Source organism: Haliaeetus albicilla, chromosome 9 (assembly GCF_947461875.1).
Source record: "Haliaeetus albicilla chromosome 9, bHalAlb1.1, whole genome shotgun sequence".
Taxonomy (NCBI): Eukaryota; Metazoa; Chordata; class Aves; order Accipitriformes; family Accipitridae; genus Haliaeetus; species Haliaeetus albicilla.
The window spans coordinates 35,482,562-35,502,059 of NC_091491.1; the positions used below are offsets into that span (position 1 = coordinate 35,482,562).

Here is a 19,498-nt window from a genome sequence, read left to right on the forward strand (position 1 = left end):
TTTTTTTCTCTTTTATCCGTATCACTGTAGCACCAGAAGCATTAAAACAGACACAGATGTGTCTGCATGCGCAAGTTCCAAACACGTGCTTATCTTCCTGTGTTGCTGTCATGAGTATGGCATCGGGAAGGTGTTCATACGGGAGTTTGACAGTTCAGAGATGCTGCTTGCAGAGTTAGTGTGAATCTGGAAGAGCATCCGTGAGAGCTTCCTCTCTACCCACTCAACTTCTGTAATTTCCTGTGGGCAGCTCGCACTAGTGCTTAAAGAAAATAAAAAATCCCAAGTGGAAGCATCTTGTTCACAGTTCTACTAAGTACTTTATGGTGGATGATCATTTGAACACATGAGCAGTTGTAGTGGGAGCTGCAGCCAGCCAGTACAACAGAGGGCATTGGATACGCTTCAGTTTAATGGTTAAACTGTGCACTTAGTTTGTTTACTGTAGTATCCTGGTGTTTATATTTAGCTTAAGAATATCTCAAAGTTTGCTGTTCAGCTGCTGCATACTAGAAAGGAACTTGAATACTTAAAGCTAGAATAATCTAGTTCTAAAATGAATCTAGATTTCGTAGAAATGCATACTGGCTTGGAGGCTGTTCTATTCGTTGAGGTATAGCTCAACCTTGAACCACTGATACATTTCTGCTGAGCAGTAATGCTAATTACCTTGCAAATTTAGAACATACTGATATTGCTAGGACTTTTCAACTAAAAAAAATTATTTCTTTCAAAAAAGTATGAAATATCATTGTCCTTTTATTTGCTTAGAAATTGATTTTTAAGCTAAAGATGGATGGGTGAGAAGGCTTCTGAAGCTGGAATATGTCCGTGTGGGAACTTGGACAGGTATAAGGTGATTTAAAGCTGTTAAGTTTAACAGCTGTTTAGCTGCTGGTGCAGCTTGATACAGAAATGGCATTAATGATGAACAGTACTGATATGCATGACATTAAAGTCACTAACACTGACTTTATGGTTGAAGTGCAGCATGGTCATTGATGGTCTTTGAGTGCCAATGCAGTGCTACAGCTGATTTTCTAATATGCTCATAGTTTTACCTATCAATAAAAAAATGCCCTGACTTTAGCTACTTGTGACCAGCCATGCGTGCTTCCAGTTGAATAGTAATGTCACTTTCTTTATGATCAATTATTCTCTGTGTTGAAGTTACTGTTTACAGAGCACTGAAGTGTGTGGCACATCACAGGGCAGAAGCTGGCTTCCATTCTCAGAAAATCAGAGATGCATCAACTTCTCTGTGAGGAGTCTTTATCTTCTGTTAAAAATAGCATGCAAGACTGCTGAAGCATTGGCAGATACCATGGCTGGCTTGCTTTAGACATTTGAGTCCATTTTTTTGTCTATGTTAATTTTGTGTAGGTTCTAGAACAAAAAAAGGGAAGACATTTTAAAAAGGATAATTTGACTGTCGGAACTGAAAGTGGGGCTATATTTCATAGATGTATAGTATTCCAATCAAATATATTCAAATTGTAATTAAACTTCAAAGACTATAAAGGCACATGATTAACATGCATGCTAAAGGGATTACGGTTTTTAATTCTCGATTTTTTTTTAAATCGGACATTAGTGTCGATGACTTATTTTATGTCTGCTGTGCATTAAGCAATATTAAATAGTCTGGGCTTCTGAAATAGGAAGGTGATGGTAAATAAAGTAGTCTCTTAGAATATTCACATATGGATTATAATGTCTTTGTAGTTGAACAGAGCAAAGGTTTAAGGAAGGGAAAGGTGTGAACTTCATAGTTTACTTATGTATAGCTGAAAATATTAGTTAGACCTTCTAAGTCAGCACTGTGTTCTTACTGATTAGGATGTATTTTGATTTGGAGATGATCCAATTTGTGTATGTTTGTGAGTTTATTCTGAAATGGACTTTGCAGTGGTATCTGTGGAAAGTATGGAGGTTGAGACTGGAAGAAAAAAAGAATAGATGAATAATTAAGATACACTTTTCTTCTTGAGTAGCGAGAAGTCTTGTAGCTCTCAAACACTTGTGTAAGCTGTTAGTCCAAGGGTGGTTATCTTATTAGTAAGTTAACTTTGAACCAAAACCTTTCACTCTTTACATCTATGAAGTTCCATGTTTTATAGGTGGAAAAAAGTCTTCTGGAGTCTGTCTTTTAGAGCACATCACTACTGAACTACAAAGAACCAGCAGCTAGGCCAAATGAAGGGGTTTCCCTAGAGGTCTACAACTTAGCAGACACACAGTGACCTTTCTTCCCTGTTTTTTTCACCATTTTTCAGTGGATTAAATTGGGGAAACACTGCTGTATTGTCTCTCATGCTTAAATAAAAAGCTTAGAATAATGTTTTGAATAGCTTCTTCTCCCCTCTTCCTTCCTCCCTCAATTTTCATTTTGTGAGTAGTAGTCTGACTTTTGTCTTTCCTCTATAAGTGTTTTGTGCTTTTTTAGATAATGTAGTGGGACCGCCACCTTTCTGCTGTGCTTTTTCTGTCATGAAAAAAGTACAAACAAGTGCCTGGCTTGTTCATGAACAAGTTACTAGCTTATTTTACTTTCACCGCAAGGATATTGAAGTGTACGTGTATGTGAATAGACTTTAGAGGTCTCTGTAGTGGTGTTTGGCTGCACTGCTATACTGGGCATAAAGAGGAAAATTGATCTGAGGAGACTTCAACACACTGTAAAAATCAGATGCAAAATCTGATTGAAAAAAAAACCCTCACTTGAAAGCATGCTTGCATGTGGTCTTACTGTTTAGTGATCTTATTATTAAGGTTGCTTTGAGTCCTTGTTCAGACGAGAACTGCTTTAGACTGCTGTGGGCTGTACCAGCTTGAGGATGCTTTTAGCCATGGTTTGGTCTTTACTATCCCTTCTCATTGTGTGGGTGCTTTTGAAATGAAAACATCATTGTGCCTTGCCCAAGGAAAGTATGGGAAAAATTGTAGAAAACCTGCTATTTCAGCTGTAGTCTAGGATTCAAAATTTTCATCTTTAATTAAAACAAAACCCGCCTTGGGTGTCATGCGCAAAGGTGCTTGTGTCATAGCACTGTTGAGCTCAAAGGTGCGTGTTTAAGGCGACCGCTACAGTCTTTGCTCTCTGTTGCCATCTTGGGGTGAAGACTGACAGAGGTTTCTGGGTGGGTGAGAAGAGTAGCACTACAAATGCTTTCCATAACAGTTTTTTAAAGTACAGTGGGTGGTTCTGTTGACAGTTGCTTCTATATTCAAAATATACTTAATTTAATTCTGCTTTTCATGGTAATTCAGGAATTGAAGTAACTTAGGCCTTGCCAAATTTATTAGACAGTGTACTAAAGGGAATATCTATTTGGAAGCCTTTCTAAAGGCAGAATAAATATATATAGGTTTGTGGGGGTTTATGTTTTGTTTTTGAAAGAGGAGAAAGTGATACCGAAACTTATTTTTCTTCCCTCGTATTGGCAGATTTTCTTCACCAGTGGCGTGTGAGAAATAGAGACTGAAGAAGATGAGTGAGCTGGAACAGTTACGGCAGGAGGCAGAGCAGCTGCGAAATCAAATCAGAGTGAGAATTGCTAACTGCTTATTTTTCATAATAAAGTTCCTCCTTTAAAGGAATAAAGTGTAAAGATCGCATCTATTACTTGCTCCTGTTTAAGTTGTGCCAAGCTTAAAATATTTTCAGAATATTTTTTTTAAAATCAGAAAAGTAAGCCATTGGTATAATGAAATTAATTCATAATATTTCTTGAACAAAGTGTGTTCTATTTCCTATTGAAATCTGCTATGTTTTGTTACGTGTCTGTATGTGTTTTGTATGTGTCTGCAAATTTTTTATTTTGGATTTAAAAACAAAAACGGAACAGCAAAATTCTAGAACCTAGGCAAGTTGGGGTTAAGGGTATTGGAAAAGCTTGTTTCTGGGCTGAAAGTGACCACTGCGCTGCCACCCTTCATCAGCATACAGGTCAAAGCATGGAGTGTGAGAGAAAACCTTCCGGGGTGGATGTAATTTCTACAAGCCCTATTTCTTTGTTTCCTGTTGGATTTTTTTTTTTTTTGAAAATATGGATCCCCCCATATGTGCTAATTGTTTGTTGAAATTACTCATTGAGTATAAACCAAGTATGAGTTGTCATGGCAAAGTCAGTTTACCAGGAATCTGTTGCAACATGCCTGTATATTTCAGTAGTGCAGTTTTCAGTAGAGAGAAAAGTTAAAAAGTATAATAAGGATCTTCAAAGGCTGTTTATTCTTCATCAAAATTTCCTTTTCCTAAACGTGAAGCATTTGTAAATCTGATGTATAAGGGAATGCCTTATTTGCAAACATTTCTATCAGCTAAGGCTACAGGTTTCTTAGAATATGTTGCATGCACACAGACTTTTTTAGCATGGCATCTGCTGGCAGCAGTTTTGTGGTGGTCTGCTGCTTAGTGCAGTGGATGTTAGGCTGCTTACTAGTATCAGCCATGTGGTAAACACGCTTCATGTGTTAGTAGTTGTGTTGGGGGCAAGTTTTGCTTTCATGGCTGCTCATTCAGTATCATCCAAGGAGAGCCCTGTGTCCTGTTGTTTTCACTTAATACACTAATGAAAGACAAGGCAGGGATCAGTCAGTGTTGTGGCACTGGGTACCTCTTCTAGCAGCGCTGTAGAGGAATGCAAAAAAATTGTAGTTTAAAGTACTTTTTCTTAAATCTAAGCTTTATTATGGCACTGCACAACTTAAAGTTATACTTAATTTTTCAGTTCTTCCTCTGCCTGTGTGTAAAGACTTTCTCATTACATTATGTTGGGGCGAGCCAGTTAGTCTTAATGCAGTCTTAGTAATCAGTCAGTCTGGTTTTGTGCAGAATTGTGTTGTGTGAAGGAAGAGATACCAGGCAAGTAAAAGAGCTAGACTGTGTTGCAGGAGTGTTTGCTTTTTTTAATTTTGGAGCATAAAAAACTGATTGGCCCTTTGTGTAAGGACTCCATTTTGTGGCCTTAGGTCCATTTAACTTTTCCCTTGTAACTCCATCACCCAAACTTGTAACTGCATCTATACAGATGTAGCTGAGTAACCATGAGTAACCGTGGCTATAGCCATTGGAGTTTTTTGGCTCAGCATTGGTAATTAGTGTTTGCCTCTTTGGATTTGAGTGCAGGGTTGGATACCTGATGCTTAATTTTAACTTCAGATTAATATGCAATTAAAAATGCTCCTGATGACTTAATATTCAAGAAACTTTCTGACCAAATAATGCAGTTTCATATTTGTATGGGTGACTATTCGTCTTGCTTATTAAATCATTGCACAGTTTTCTTTCTAAATAGGTTTTTTGTTTGGGATGTAAGAGGATAGATAAAGGATTTAAAAAAAAAATTTTTTTTTAAAGTGTCTAGAATAGCTAGTGGGCTGGTAATTTTCAGGAATTATTTTTTATGCGCTCCTGAAAAGAGGTGAGGTCACTAACAGCATTTGATGTTTTATATATAGCTATATATATATCTCTGTAGCAGTTTGCTTAGTTGTTTACAAGTTTGGGTTTTGCCTGATAATTTCTCCAACAATATAATAATGAAAAATCAGTGTTGGGCTTATAATTGAGATAGTCCAGATAAGATTGTACCTAGCAGCTTCCTGAAGTAGAACAAACTGTGATGCATAGCTGTCAATTTCCCAATAAACTTTTTGTAGTCTGCAATGTTTTAGAAATGTTTAATGATTTTTTTTTTTATTTTAATTTTTAACAATATCTAGGTGATGTGAGTACCTTTGCCTCCCCATGCAGTTATTACAGCTGTAGCTCTGTGCTGTACACAGATTGTGCTGGAGGAATAAAATAAGACTGCATGAATTTTTAGTGCAGGAAGTTTGAAACATCAGTGAACAATGAAATATTAGATAGCAGGATGGCTTTACGGTTTAAGTTGATTGCTAGTTCTGTCTATAATAAAGTTCCCATGTGATGCGTGTCCTCACTTTAAGAATTTAAATTCAGGATATGATTTTTGGAAGTGTTGTATACTTGGCACAGTGTCATTTGAAATTGAATGACATTTTGAACAAACAAGACACTGTATTTTAAAAAATAAATATAGTTTGGGAAAAAAATGAAATCTTAAGTGTGTGTGCTAGGAAATCGGGGCTGCACATCGATCAAGCAGATAGATTTTTCTCACAAGTTCTGCATGGTCTACTGCATGAACTGAGAAAAATCTACAGTTATATAGAGGAGCTTTTTATGTTATGACACTAATGATTCTGTTACGATGATGCATATGTGGAAATGACAGTTAAAATGTGAGAATTAAAATAGTTGAAACTTTGCTTTTCTTGCAACTTTGCCAATCGTATGGCAAGTATTAGACAGTCTCAAGTGTAGGTGTTGCTAATAGCTCTTTAAGAAAAATTGCTTTGTTTCATTGCGGCTGCATTCAGAATTCATTTTAGGTTGAACATCTTCAAGTGTTTCAGCTAAACTAAACAATTAAAGTTGTTTAAAATCCAGTGTGTTTCTTCCTGTGGATGAACTAAGTCCTGAGTGCTAGGGGATTTGCTGCTCTGGTATTTTAAACCCCTCCTGATTCCAGACGTCAACATTTTATAAATATTTCTACAGTTCAGACATTTTAAAAATAAGTTGAGATGACTTAATCCACTCTCAGGCTTGCTTTCTGGGAGGAAAGCTATAAAGGGTGGTCAAAACAAACATGTACTAAAAAATTGTTAAAGTTGCAATGTCAAGCAGCTCTCAAGCAAGAGCCTGAAAAATTTTAAGGTCTGAATGCATTGATGCAGTTCCAAAATGTGTGAGTAAATGTTTCTGTTTCTCCTCTCAAAGAGGACATTGCCATTAATGTACAGATTGAGTGCTTTCTTGGGGCGGGGGACACACACAAATTAGTGGTGAAGGTGGCTAACTGTCATTTGTGGGATGCCTGCTTCATTTGTTACAGAACTTGGAAGGTATTTGGAGAAATTGCAGGGAGTTAGAGAGGGTCTTGTGGCTGATCCTTCAATACTGCTGCTGATAGTTTTATCTTTAACTTGTGCTATAGAGTTCCTGTCTAATTTTAAGCCAATTATTTTAAAACATGCTTCTCAGAAGTGGTTGCTGACTGCATGCCTATTTTTGTTTTTTGAAAACGGGAGTCTGAGTTGCAGGAGTGCAGTGCAATCGCAATTGTAACTGAAACAACATTTTGCAAAATTGAAGTATTGCAAACTAGGCTCAGTGGTGCTCGCCTGTGTCAAGTGTCCAATCTGTTACTCTGATTATACAAACAAAAGTAAAGTCTGTTTCCTTGGTAGGGTTGAATAATATGCAGAAAGTCAGTCATATGCCGATAGAAACTGTAATAATGAAAAAAAGACAGCGTATCTGTATGGAGACCTGAGCACCATCCATTCCATGAAATGAATGAGGGTGTTGGTTGACTATTTTTTTCCTTCATTTTGCATGAAGTGCATCAGCAGCTCAAGCTTTGGTAAGCCTGCTGTCTGTCCTGCTGTCCAGATCCTGCCTGTTAATTTTCATCCTGCCTCTCCTAACTAGCATCGTCACACCTGCGATAGCAAGCGGCTTAATGCAAGAGCCTGATGCAGCACAAAGCTTGCTTGTGCTTGGCTTGTGTGCCAGTGCTTTAGATTCCTTGGACAATAAAACATATTAGGGTGACAGAAGGCATATTGGCATGTAAGTTGTTGGCTTGTGGCTTTTTGAGTGTGGTGAAGTCTAGCTTAAGAGTTGTTTTTCCTTTAGACGCTTTCTCTCAGTTGATGCTTGGTGTTGCCTTTTAGATTCAAATTGTTCTATTCTTTTGTTTCAGGATGCAAGGAAAGCATGTAGTGACACAACTCTTGCTCAGGTATGTTCTTGATTCTGTGTATAGGCTGTTACTTAATACATAAAAAAATAAAACCCCCTACAATTTATGACTGCAACATGTTCCTGTTTAGTAACTGAAAGAATAAAGTAAAAGAAGCTGTTGGAAATGTATTGTGTATTTATACAGTTATTTAAAACAAAACAACCCCACCAAAAAAACAAACAAACAAACCAGGAAAAAAACCCCAACCAGTCAAAAAAAAACCCCCACCATCTTAATGGGTCCTGCTTCCCGTTTACCTTTTAAATAGAGTGTGTTTATTATGTTTAGTACATTTAGAAAGACTTAAATAAAAGTCTTTTAACTGTATTTTGGAAACAAAAGTATTTTGCATTTAAAGTTCTGCCATGCTTTAAAAAGTAACAGTGCAGAAAATATTGGAGGTTTTTCTTCCATTAGTTTTAATTGAAGACTTTCAGATTTGGTAATCTGAAATAGACTAACACAGGTCACAATGGCTATACCTGATACTTCAGAAAGTTTCTTAAAAATAATACTACGTAATACTGAGGCTATCTTCTGTAAAACTGGTTTTCCTCAGTGTTGCATGGACCTATTCCTGAGTTGTACACTAGTATCCTTTTTTTTTTTTTTTAATGTTGCATGCCAGGATAGATTATTTTCTATCACAGTTCAAATGTATTTAGTTATCTTATATATTAAAAATAGTTCTCGGTATCTCAGGGGTTTGTTTTATTTATTTTTAGATCACAACAAGTCTGGACTCAGTGGGTCGAATTCAAATGCGAACAAGGCGTACGCTTAGAGGTCACTTAGCCAAAATCTATGCTATGCACTGGGGATCTGACTCAAGGTTCGTACAAGTGATCCTTAAATCTGCAGTTTAAGGGTTAGAAATCAGATTGCTGACTTCAGAATTACTATCGAGTTTTGGGAGTCATATGGTGTAGTGTTCGTGCCCTTGCAGGGGGATCACAGACCACGACTGTGGTGGGTTTTTTTTCTTTAGTTATAGTTTGCCTTTTTAAAACCAATGAGGATTGCATAGTGGTAATAGAGAAGCCTTGATTGAAAGGAGAGGTACTTTGCTTGTTCTTACCACAGGCATTGTGCCTTTTCCTTCTTTTAGTTTTAACTAAGTTCTTTGGGTCTGTTTAAGCCGAGGAGGGTATGTGGTGAGGCATATTTTTGGAATGATGGATATTGTATTTTCCAAGATGTTGAATAATTACGTAACTTCTGTGATAACAGATTTAAAAACTTTACGGACAAATTTTGTTTAATTGAAAAAAAAGTCCTTTTGTACATAGTGGGAAAAGTTACTTAGCTTCTAGGAAGGAGTTTCGTTATGCTGCCTTTAGAGTAACTGATGATCAGATATTAACAGTGCCCCATGGTCTGCTCTGTCATGTAGTCCAGAAAGAAATACATCTAGAATCTGCTCTCAAAATAAGATTTATTTTCCCCTAAATTTCTTGTTTATTTTTGTGTAGCTGTATAGTTAAAATATTCATATATGAAAAATAAAAGCAGCAGTGGAGAGAGTTCATAAAATGTGCTTTCAGTAAGTTGTTTGGTTTTATCCATTGTTAATCATGAGTCCCTGTGGATGCATGGTTCTTCGGCCAGGTTATATGTAGATCTTCGCAGATTTTTTCCAACAAATGCCCCCCCCACCAAAAAAACCAACCAAATATAAAAGCAGAGTGTAATAAAGAAATTATGAGATTTCTGAATCACTTGGTAATCATGCATGATGTATATCTATTCTGAGATTTTTTTCGTTGTTTTATATTAATATATTTTATTTTGTGTTTATATTTAGGCTACTAGTCAGTGCTTCTCAAGATGGAAAATTAATTATTTGGGATAGTTATACAACAAATAAGGTAGAGTTACTTATAATCCATATCAGTAATTCATGCATAATTTGTGCGTTTGAGCAAGCTTGTGTCTTATTTGTTTTGTGGTTGCAAGGCAAAAATGAAAAGAAGCAGTCTTTTTTGAATTCAGACGTAATTTCTTCTTTTTTTTCTTTCATGACTAGTTGATTACTAGTGTTACGTTGTAGGTTGTGTCTCAGAAGCAATAGTTCTAGGTAATACGTAACGTTTTCACTCTGATTTGTTAGTGCAGTAGCTTGTAGCTATTGCTCTCTGCCTTTGTGGTGTTGCTTCTGAAACTACTTTGGTTTTAAATTGTAGGAATACACATCCTCAAAATTTACAAGAGTGCTTTGCTTTTGAGGGCAGAGAAAGGAGGAAAAAAAAGGAGGAAAAAAAAAAGCTATTAAACAAGAAAAGTTTAGGTAGAGTGTGGAGTAGTGATCTGCTTCTGTAAACTGTCCAGTCTCCCTGGGTACCACCATCCCATTTTATAACCTGTAGTTCAGAGATGTAGCAGAATTGGACAAAGAAATCTGTAGAGTAAACAAATGTTGTAAATGTTTAAGTTTAGACTAGCTTTGCTATTAAATAATGTTGTACTGAAGTTCTGTATATCAACCCCAGAGATTACTGGTATTTTTCATCCTAGTATGTATGTATGTATAAATATGAAATGGGTTGTAATATGTCATAAAATCAAAATACCGAATCTTATGATACACAATCTACTTGGTGTGTTTAATCTGTTATAATTCATTAACTGATACAAATGACCTCAGGGAAAAATGAAAGCTAACACGTGATGTAGCATTCATGAGCTCTGTCTTTCTGAAGATGCATGCCATTCCTTTGAGATCCTCCTGGGTGATGACTTGCGCGTACGCACCATCTGGAAACTACGTTGCCTGTGGTGGACTGGACAACATCTGTTCCATATACAACTTAAAAACCAGAGAGGGCAATGTGAGAGTGAGCCGAGAGTTGCCAGGGCATACAGGTCAGCCATATTCTTGCTTCAGCTTTGGGGTTTTTTTTATTGCACCAAATGAAACAGTCTCACTTTGAGGTGTATTGTGAACTGTGAGAGTTTTGTTGGTTACAGGCTAGCTGTGGGAGAACTTTAATCACTGCTCTTGGACTTTAAACTTCAGTTATTACTCCTGAGTCTGAAACTAACATAACTGTTTTGTTTTTAGGATACTTATCCTGTTGTCGCTTTCTAGATGACAACCAAATTGTCACCAGCTCAGGAGACACCACTTGGTGAGTTTTTGAGCTCTGTTGGCCTTCTTTTTTTCCTTTTTCTCCCCCCCCCCCCCTCTTTTTTTTCCTCTCCAGTGCCTTAATTTGTATTTAAAACTTGAACTCTCAAATAACCATATACATTGTGTTAATGTTGTCACTTTATCTGCAGCGCTTTGTGGGATATTGAAACTGGTCAACAGACCACCACATTCACTGGGCATACTGGCGATGTGATGAGTCTCTCTCTAAGTCCAGATATGAGGACTTTTGTTTCGGGTGCCTGTGATGCCTCCTCAAAGCTTTGGGATATTCGAGATGGAATGTGCAGGCAGTCGTTCACAGGGCATGTGTCAGATATTAATGCAGTTTGTGTAAGTGATTGTTTGTATTTCCGCATGGGAAGAAGGGGGGAGGCTAAAGGCTACACTTGCATGAATTCAGCTTATAGTCTACTGGGTTACCTTGATTTAAAATCAGTTACTTTAAGGTAGAGGCTGTTAAATTGTATGTAACAAAGAAGGTTGTCTAATAACTTATGATCTAGTTTATAACTGAATTATTATTACTGTTATCTATGATGCATTGATGTGTTCTTAGAATAGTTTCAGCTAGGGTTTTGTTCAGTAACTGAGACCTTACTTTTTTAAGCAGCAAAGAATGGGGGAGGGAAGCTTTTTGCAGTGTGGCAATGTGTTAAAAACTGAAACTTGTAGATAAATGTGATATACTGAGAGGGAGCAAAATAGCCAAGCATCCTCATCTTAAAGTTTTTTTGTTGAAAAAAAGTGTATTTGATGTTTTCTGTTGAAAAGAGCTTTCAGCAAAATATTCTGGAAGGCAAAGTTAAAATCAGTATTTATGTTGAATATTCATCCCTGGAATAATTTTGTAATATTTATAAACTGGATTATATTTCCTCTCTGTCATAGTAACACTATGTTCTGATCTGCAAGATACAAGCTCTGATAAATAGGGAATGAAATCTACGTCTAAGCTGCATCTGTTTTTGATAAACATGAAACATAATAATAAGGCTGAGAAAATACCAAAAGCATGACCAGTAGAAAAATGCAGTTCCTATACTTAGACCTGAATCCTGAGATGTGTTGAGCTCTGTCATTCCCATTTCAATCAGTATGGCTGTTGTAAGAATGACTCTGATTTGGAGTAGATTTTTTGGAAATTGAATTGCTTGCTTGCAATCTTCTGTCTTGGCTCTGCCAACCTGGCTGACCAGCTCAAGGTGGAACATTGTGTACCACTTCACCCAGGTCTTCCTGGCCCGCAGCCAGGATGCGCATAACTGCATTTTGCTTCATTTTGTAGGAGTTAGTTGCACCCTCTTTAACTCCTTTTTTACCGCATGCAGGAATTGTCTGGGTAGAATTCTGGTCATTCAGGCATTACCAATATTATTCCAGAAGTGTTTCATTGCATAGCTGTGTATATGCATTTTTTTAACATGTGGAAATTTTTTTTTTTTTTTATTAATAAACCGTTCTTCCTTTACCTGGTCACACTGGCAAAATAATCCTGTGATGTTTTTGAAATAATGCACGAACAATGTATTTTTCTGGTGTCAAACTCCTGTCTCTGAATTAAAACTTTCAGTTTTTCCCTAATGGACATGCATTTGCCACTGGATCTGATGATGCCACTTGCCGACTCTTTGACCTACGTGCAGATCAGGAATTAATGATGTATTCGCACGACAATATCATCTGCGGGATCACTTCTGTAGCCTTCTCAAAAAGCGGTCGCCTCTTGCTAGCAGGTTATGATGACTTCAACTGCAACGTGTGGGATACTCTGAAAGGGGAGAGAGCAGGTGAGTACACATAACTGCAATGAGCTGAATTTTTCCCTTTCCTTAGCAGAAGATGGATATTCAAAATCTATGCAAAATGCAGAGCCAGTTCATTGCCGATGCTATTGCTGATGTTACGGAATCTGCTTGCTTCCTCTTAACACTGTTTTTGGAGTGGCATCCTTTTATTTTATTGCATTTGGGTTTATCTTCCAGTTGTTACATTGCATTACAGTTTCATCCATATGATGTGTGGAGTAAATGCTCCAGTCAGTGAAATACTCCTGTTCTTGGGTATTGGCCATTATAGATCTGTGTGCTGGTAGATACCGGCTCTCAAGGCTAAGGAACAGCCTTCAAAATTACGTTACATCTACAGAAAATTTATCTCACTGAAGTATATGAAACTAAGTAATACAAAATTATGCATTTGCTTTGACTTTTGCACCCATCAGAGGATGTAATTCAGATAGTAGTAAGTTTACAGTAGTCTTTCTGCTTTGGGGACCTGAATGTCCTGCTGTTGGGAGGGAGGGGAACTGGACACTTCTAGTCCTTGAAGTAGTCACTTCTTCAGGATAGACAGCATGTTTATAGCATAGCTACATCTTTCTCACTTCGTACAGTAATTTAAATGATGGGGCCTGGTTCAGTTCTGAACCTTGCTTCTGCTGTTCACACTGAAAATACGTCCTTTTCCTTAAGGGATGTGGACAGGCTGAGTTTTAATAGACCTGGATGTGGTACCTTGGGAGAGCAGACAAGTGCAAGAACGGGTAGAAGGAAAGCAAAAACAAAGCGGGAAGAGGCAGGGTACGGTGCTGCTTTTCTAAGAGTCTGATACAATACATGGGCGATTTCTAATCTTAGGGTTTGCAAAACATGGGAAACTCAAGGTAGTTCCTGTATCCAGGGCATTGTCAGAAGACATCACATTCAATTTTGGAAGTACTTGGTGGCTGAAATTGTGGACAGCATTGCTGAAAACAGGGGAAAAAAACAGTAGAGAGTCTGATGAGGGATGAGGAGGTCTTTGGGGCAGAAAGAAGTTGTAGGTGCTGAGAGAAAAATGGAGGCAATATTGTGTGTACACATTTTTTAAAAACCTCATTGTTGAGTTTCTTGATATAGCTGTCGTGATACACATAGTTCTTCAGGGTAAAGACAAAAAGGATGATTAGATCTTGCATCTTTTTTAGCAAATTTGAAGACTTAGCTGGGAAAGCAGAGCAACAGCTGAAGTCCTTGATGTCCTGTGGCTATTAACTTCCATTGCTTCTTCTTTTCCAGGTGTCCTTGCTGGCCATGACAACCGTGTCAGCTGTTTAGGTGTTACTGATGACGGCATGGCTGTAGCTACAGGGTCTTGGGACAGTTTTCTCAGAATCTGGAATTAACTGGGAGCCAAACATGTACATTCTCCATTTGAGATCTGGAGAGATCAATGCTGCAGCCTATAGCTGTGAAATAACATTTCTACCTTGTATTTGCAGGTGAAGTTTTTCTATTCACTGATTATTACACAAAAAGGCTTTCTGTAAACTAGAAAAAAAATCAAGTGAAGAAATAGGGGAGGGGGGAAGAAATCACTGACTTTTTAAAAGGGGCCAGCACACATAATCATGGTGACCGACAAACTAAGAGCCAGTCTTTTTGTTTTTGGTGGTTTGGTTAGATTGTCCTTGAAGGGTTTTTGCTTGTGCTCAGTCTGCTAATCCTGTACTTTTTTTTGTACATAACAGAATATACACATTATAGCAGCCAATCATGTAACATTTGTCTGTATGTAAAGAAATATGTTTGCATTTTTTAAGGAACTACATTTATAGCTTTGCTTTTAACCCGAGATGTCACTTCTGAGTTTTGTAGTGGATGAACTAGATTGCTGTTTTAAATGTTTTTGTGAATTTACTGTAGATAAAGTGAAGCCAATGGTCTGTATGTGTTTTTATAATGGAAGGCATTTGAATTTTTTTTTTAAAGGCCCTGGAGACTCCCAGTTAATACCTACCGCCTTATTCACTCACTTCTTGACCTGCTTGCCTATTTTTAATCATGGGGGTTCTTCCTTCAAGCCAGTGGTTCCTGGTTCATCCATTGGCAGTCATGGCCTCCAAACACCAAGGAGTTAATGCCAGGCAGACTTGCAACAACAGCAAAAATAATCAGAAAATAAAAATGTAAAAAAAAAAAAAAAAAATCCAGTTCCAGAAGTATTAGCTTCCTTACTGCAGCTTTCCGCATCAGTTATTCCACGCAGTCCTTGGGCATGGAAGCCAAGTGACCTGCATTGCTGTCGTTAAGTGGCTGAGTGCTTTTCCTTTTGACAATTCAGCTCTAACTAAATGAGGTGGTTTTGGCCCATCGCAAACTCTAGCTGATTTGCACTAACAAAATGATTTGGCATGATGCTCAGCGCGCAGAAAGCAGTGTATTTGCAAAGCTTGCTCAATTACCACAACCAACTGAGAAATTTAGGAGGACTTTGCTTAAATTCTTAAAGGAGATTTGAATGTGCAGTTAATCGCCTGTAATCCCCCCTCCAAATTAGGGGGTTGCCAAAGCATACCACAACCAAAAGCGCTTGTTGTCAGTTACGTGCAGTGTGAATTATAAAAGGAATTGTGTAACTTACAATGAACCAAATAACCTTACTTACCTGTGTGACCCTTTACAACTTCATAGTATAAACTTAGCGACTTGCTTGTTCTCCTGTGGTCACAGAGGTCTGTACCATGGTGGCTTATTAGATGCTAATTGTTCTGCAGCTCTGTCACTGTAAATAGCCATTTCCTCTCCTGTTCCTGATTTTATTCTGATTTTAATGTCAGTTGCTTAGAAATGATAGGTTCTGATCACGTAGAGTTGAGCGTAGATACAGGAAAATCAAGTGACTGATGCCCACTTGAAAATACCCGGGGAAGATTGCTTAACTTTTTGGTGCCTGGCAGCATGCCTGTGCTTGCAATGGATGTTCTCTTGGGAATCAGAACGTCTGTGGCGTTTTTGGAAAGGGGAATTAAGTCTATTGGCTTCTCTTAAGTGACTTATTTTAAAGATACGTGAATTTTAAATCATCAGGTTGGAAGATGTTAATCTGCCCTCATCTGAAGTTGTGGGGAGTCTGGGTATCTCTGGGTCAGGTAGTAAATATAAGTGCCCGGTATCTTGTAATATATCAAACCAGATTTGTGGCTGAGATGACTATTTGTCAAGTTTCTGACGTTTGTAATCCTAAATTTCAGTACTTCCAGACTGTGCCTGTAAACTTGCCATGTCTATAATGGTGAAGGTGCCAATAAATGTACCGGTCAATCACAGTAAATTCACTTTTAAAAAAGAAAAAGGCGCATCTTGTGCTGGAGAAGTATACATTTACTAAGAGCAGACTGTGGTGTAGGACCAAAATCACACTATATTGTACGTCACAGGAATTCCGCAGCATTTTGCTTTATGATCTGTCTGCATTAACAGAACTGTAATGGAATTCCTGTTACTCTCTTAAGTGAGCAGCTCTTTGGGATCTTGCAGACTTGGTTTATTTTTTAGTGGTGCACTTGATTATTTTTTTTAACTCACAGCTGCCTTGAGTGAGTCATTCTGGAAATTTGTTACTAAGGAATTTTAAGAAAATAATTCTTTTTCTAAAAGATTTTTTTCCATAGAAGTGTGTTTTGAACCAATTTCCTAGTCAACACCTTTGCGAAGACAGGTGCCATTTTTACATTCTGGTATTAAAAGTAGTTTCTACTTGCGAAACTCCAAAAACAATTTTACAAATGTATATATAACTTTTCTTAAAAGTTCAGGTAGACTGTAAACGTGGTAATGGCTCTCGTACAGGTATTAACTGCAAATAATTTCGCTGTCATTGTTTGATGGGCAATTGTCTGTTGGATTCAGCTGCTTTCCAAATAAATAAAGAGTGCCAACTACTTCCTAATGAGATTTCCAAAAAGCATCCTACAAATATCTGCCAGCTTTTGCTACTTGGTTAACCAGTGTTTGTAGTGCTGCAGGTCCCGAGGTGGCTCCTTTTGCATCGGTGCACAAGGAAACCTGGAAGAAGCCCGAGCACAGCTGGGGAAGCGGTATCTGATGCTTCTTGGGGACTTGTAGAAAGCTTGTGATAGATCCTGCCTGCCAAGGTGACGTTTGCTGTTTGATTACTGTCATGGATAGCGTTTAGATTATTTTACTTTTTTAAAGCCTACAGATTTAATGTAACACATTGTTATTATATGAGGCCAAATGATGAACGTGCACAGGCTGTGGTATTGCCTTTTTAAAACGGCTATCGGTGACCTTTCAAAATTGATGCCCTTACTAAAATGGATGTGGTTTTAATGGTAAAAGCTCAAACTCCTCCTAATATGAGGAAGGTAATAAAATGACCCTTCATAGGTTTTACTTAAAAGGTTTTATTTATACCCAGCTTTGAATCTCAAAGAAAATGGTGCTTATAGTTTAACGTAGGCTCAAGTATGCAGCTTGTGTGATGTCCAGCTGTGCACCATGACAGCAAACTCACTGTACAGCAGATTTTGCAGCACTGGTGGGTACATCTTAACCTGTCTTTAAAAGTTTGTTGCCCAACTATGTCATTATCTGAATTTCAAGTAACTTGGGTAATTACAGAAATGGAGTAACTAAGAACATTGTGCCAAAACGGTGGCAAGGTGGCTCTTCCCCAGCCTCTATTCTAAGTCAGTCCGTCGGTCGTTCATGGCTCGGGAAGTGGAACTATGATGTGCTTTGTGTAACCAGATTTATTTCATTCAGGTAGAGTTTTCTGTCAGCATTTTCTAATGTTGATTTAACTTTGCAATAGAGAATACTAATCAGGCAAGCACCCAGCTTGGGCTTGTTCCCGTGTAGACTTGGACATCGGTTTATCGGTAGATACTGGTTGAGATTCTGGAAACCACAAAAAGCTTCTACGTGGCATCGTGGTGATGTATACTCGTTTACTCCAGTAACGTGGGCCTGTTTCCATCTGTCTCCAGACCTTTTTTCTTCCAAACACTGCTATCCTCTGCCTTGCTAAACCGCAGATACGTCGCAGTATCTGGCAGAACTGATAGTTCAATGTATTGACAACAATATATACCATTCGAAATGGAACATGGATTAAATAAATAGGCTTTTCCCCCTGCCTAAGGAGAGAGGGCCTGACTTTGACTTGGCAAAGCTGAATTGATGTAACAGCTGGTCCTAGTGTGCTTACTGTAATGCATGGGTTGGAAATAGTTAACTCTTTAATTCAGTTAGTGTAACCGCTTGTCCCACAATGAAGTTCACATTACTTTAAGGTGGAATGAAAACATTGTGAAAACATTCCAAGAGTGCTTAGTCTTTCCTCTTTGAGGACACTGTCACCTCCACTAGGTTTAGTGCTGTGCTTTAAGATGTTGGTGAGAGTATTGGCTAATTCAACTAGTTGGTATAAATGGTTGTGTAGCAGAATGACTGATTTTTGAGATAGCATTTCCTGTAAAAGTAATTAAGCATGGGTTGATGGTGCACTTTGTATACAGTAATCTGGCATGCATGCTGGTAAAACTACTTCCTACACTTCAGAGGCACCACAAGCCTTTTTATCCAATTGCTGGTTATGTAAAATACATGCAGAATGTTAATGCAGTGTTGTTATGGTAAATGTGTGAACAGTGTTACTAATTGATATAACTGATAACAGATTACATGTGCCTGACATTCTTATACCACACAGTATGTTTAGGTTTTAACTAATATGGACTTCGGTGGAATAGTCTTAGATATCTATTTCAAGCCTTTGTTTTACTTACACAATGGTGCTCTATTTGTGTTTTTCTCCTTTTTTTTTAAAAATAAAAGCATCTGAACACTTGTAGTACATATTACATCCAAAGGAGTCCAAAACAAAATGCTTCTAAACATGCTTGATTTTAATTTGCCTTTGGTTTCCAGCATTTCTCATCAGCTAGGTTTTTTGGGTTTGTTTTTTTTTCTTTTTTTTTTCTTCTTGTTGCTGACTACTTTGGAAAACTTCGGTAATGTTACCAATTATGAAGTGATTCTGCACTGCCTTTGGATTGTGTATGTATTCAGAAACAGTCTTAAAGCTTTTATTTAAGCTATTAAAAAAACCAGGGACTTGTGCCATTTGTTCTTTAACAGTGCTGTTGTAAAAAGACTTCCCTGTGAAAAAAAAATCACTTGCTATGAACTCTGTTTATAGCTTTTTTTTTTCCACGATGGATCTTTTTCTTTGTATTTGTACAGTGGCTCAGTGAAAGATGTTGCCATGAGTTGATATTGTAACCAATAAACAAGTGCTTTTAACCAGACTGTGTCACTTGTGAATGTTTTACTAGAGCTGTAATAACGAGCATCCCTGTCCTAAAGTTCAAGATTGTTCCTGCGACTCTGAACGTGGACAGACCAGCCATCCCAACAACAATTAACCTGTGCTTCTCGTTACCTTCTCGCAGTGAACCGAACTGTGCTGTGTGCATGTTAAACAGCAAGATGTTACACAAGTAAACAGCCCGTATGAACAAATAATCAAGGTGATTATTTTTTTTTTGTCCCCCTGAAGCAGTATGTTTTTGTTTTCTGCCAGGGAAAGGAGGGGGGAGGCATGTTGATACCACAGTGAAGTGAGCTGGAAGTTCCAACCAATCCTGGACTGGGAAAAAAACCCAGGTTTTAAAGCACTTGCTCATTCTTGGTATTAGAATTGCTGTTCCACAATACCA

The 19,498-nt window shown here is 37.8% G+C and overlaps 1 protein-coding gene across 1 annotated transcript in view; it reads left to right on the forward strand.

Moving 5' to 3' along the window:
- The window catches only part of GNB4 (G protein subunit beta 4), a 33,493-nt gene extending 14,408 nt beyond the window's left edge, over window positions 1-19,085 (forward strand). The window contains exons 2-10 of the mRNA XM_069792672.1: window positions 3,448-3,547; window positions 7,800-7,838; window positions 8,567-8,673; window positions 9,646-9,709; window positions 10,541-10,703; window positions 10,903-10,969; window positions 11,121-11,322; window positions 12,563-12,779; window positions 14,049-19,085. Coding sequence (XP_069648773.1) covers window positions 3,491-3,547; window positions 7,800-7,838; window positions 8,567-8,673; window positions 9,646-9,709; window positions 10,541-10,703; window positions 10,903-10,969; window positions 11,121-11,322; window positions 12,563-12,779; window positions 14,049-14,155 — 1,023 coding nt within the window. The 5' untranslated portion in view covers window positions 3,448-3,490 and the 3' untranslated portion in view covers window positions 14,156-19,085. The remainder of the gene's footprint in view (window positions 1-3,447; window positions 3,548-7,799; window positions 7,839-8,566; window positions 8,674-9,645; window positions 9,710-10,540; window positions 10,704-10,902; window positions 10,970-11,120; window positions 11,323-12,562; window positions 12,780-14,048) is intronic.
- The last annotated feature ends 413 nt before the right edge of the window (window positions 19,086-19,498 follow it).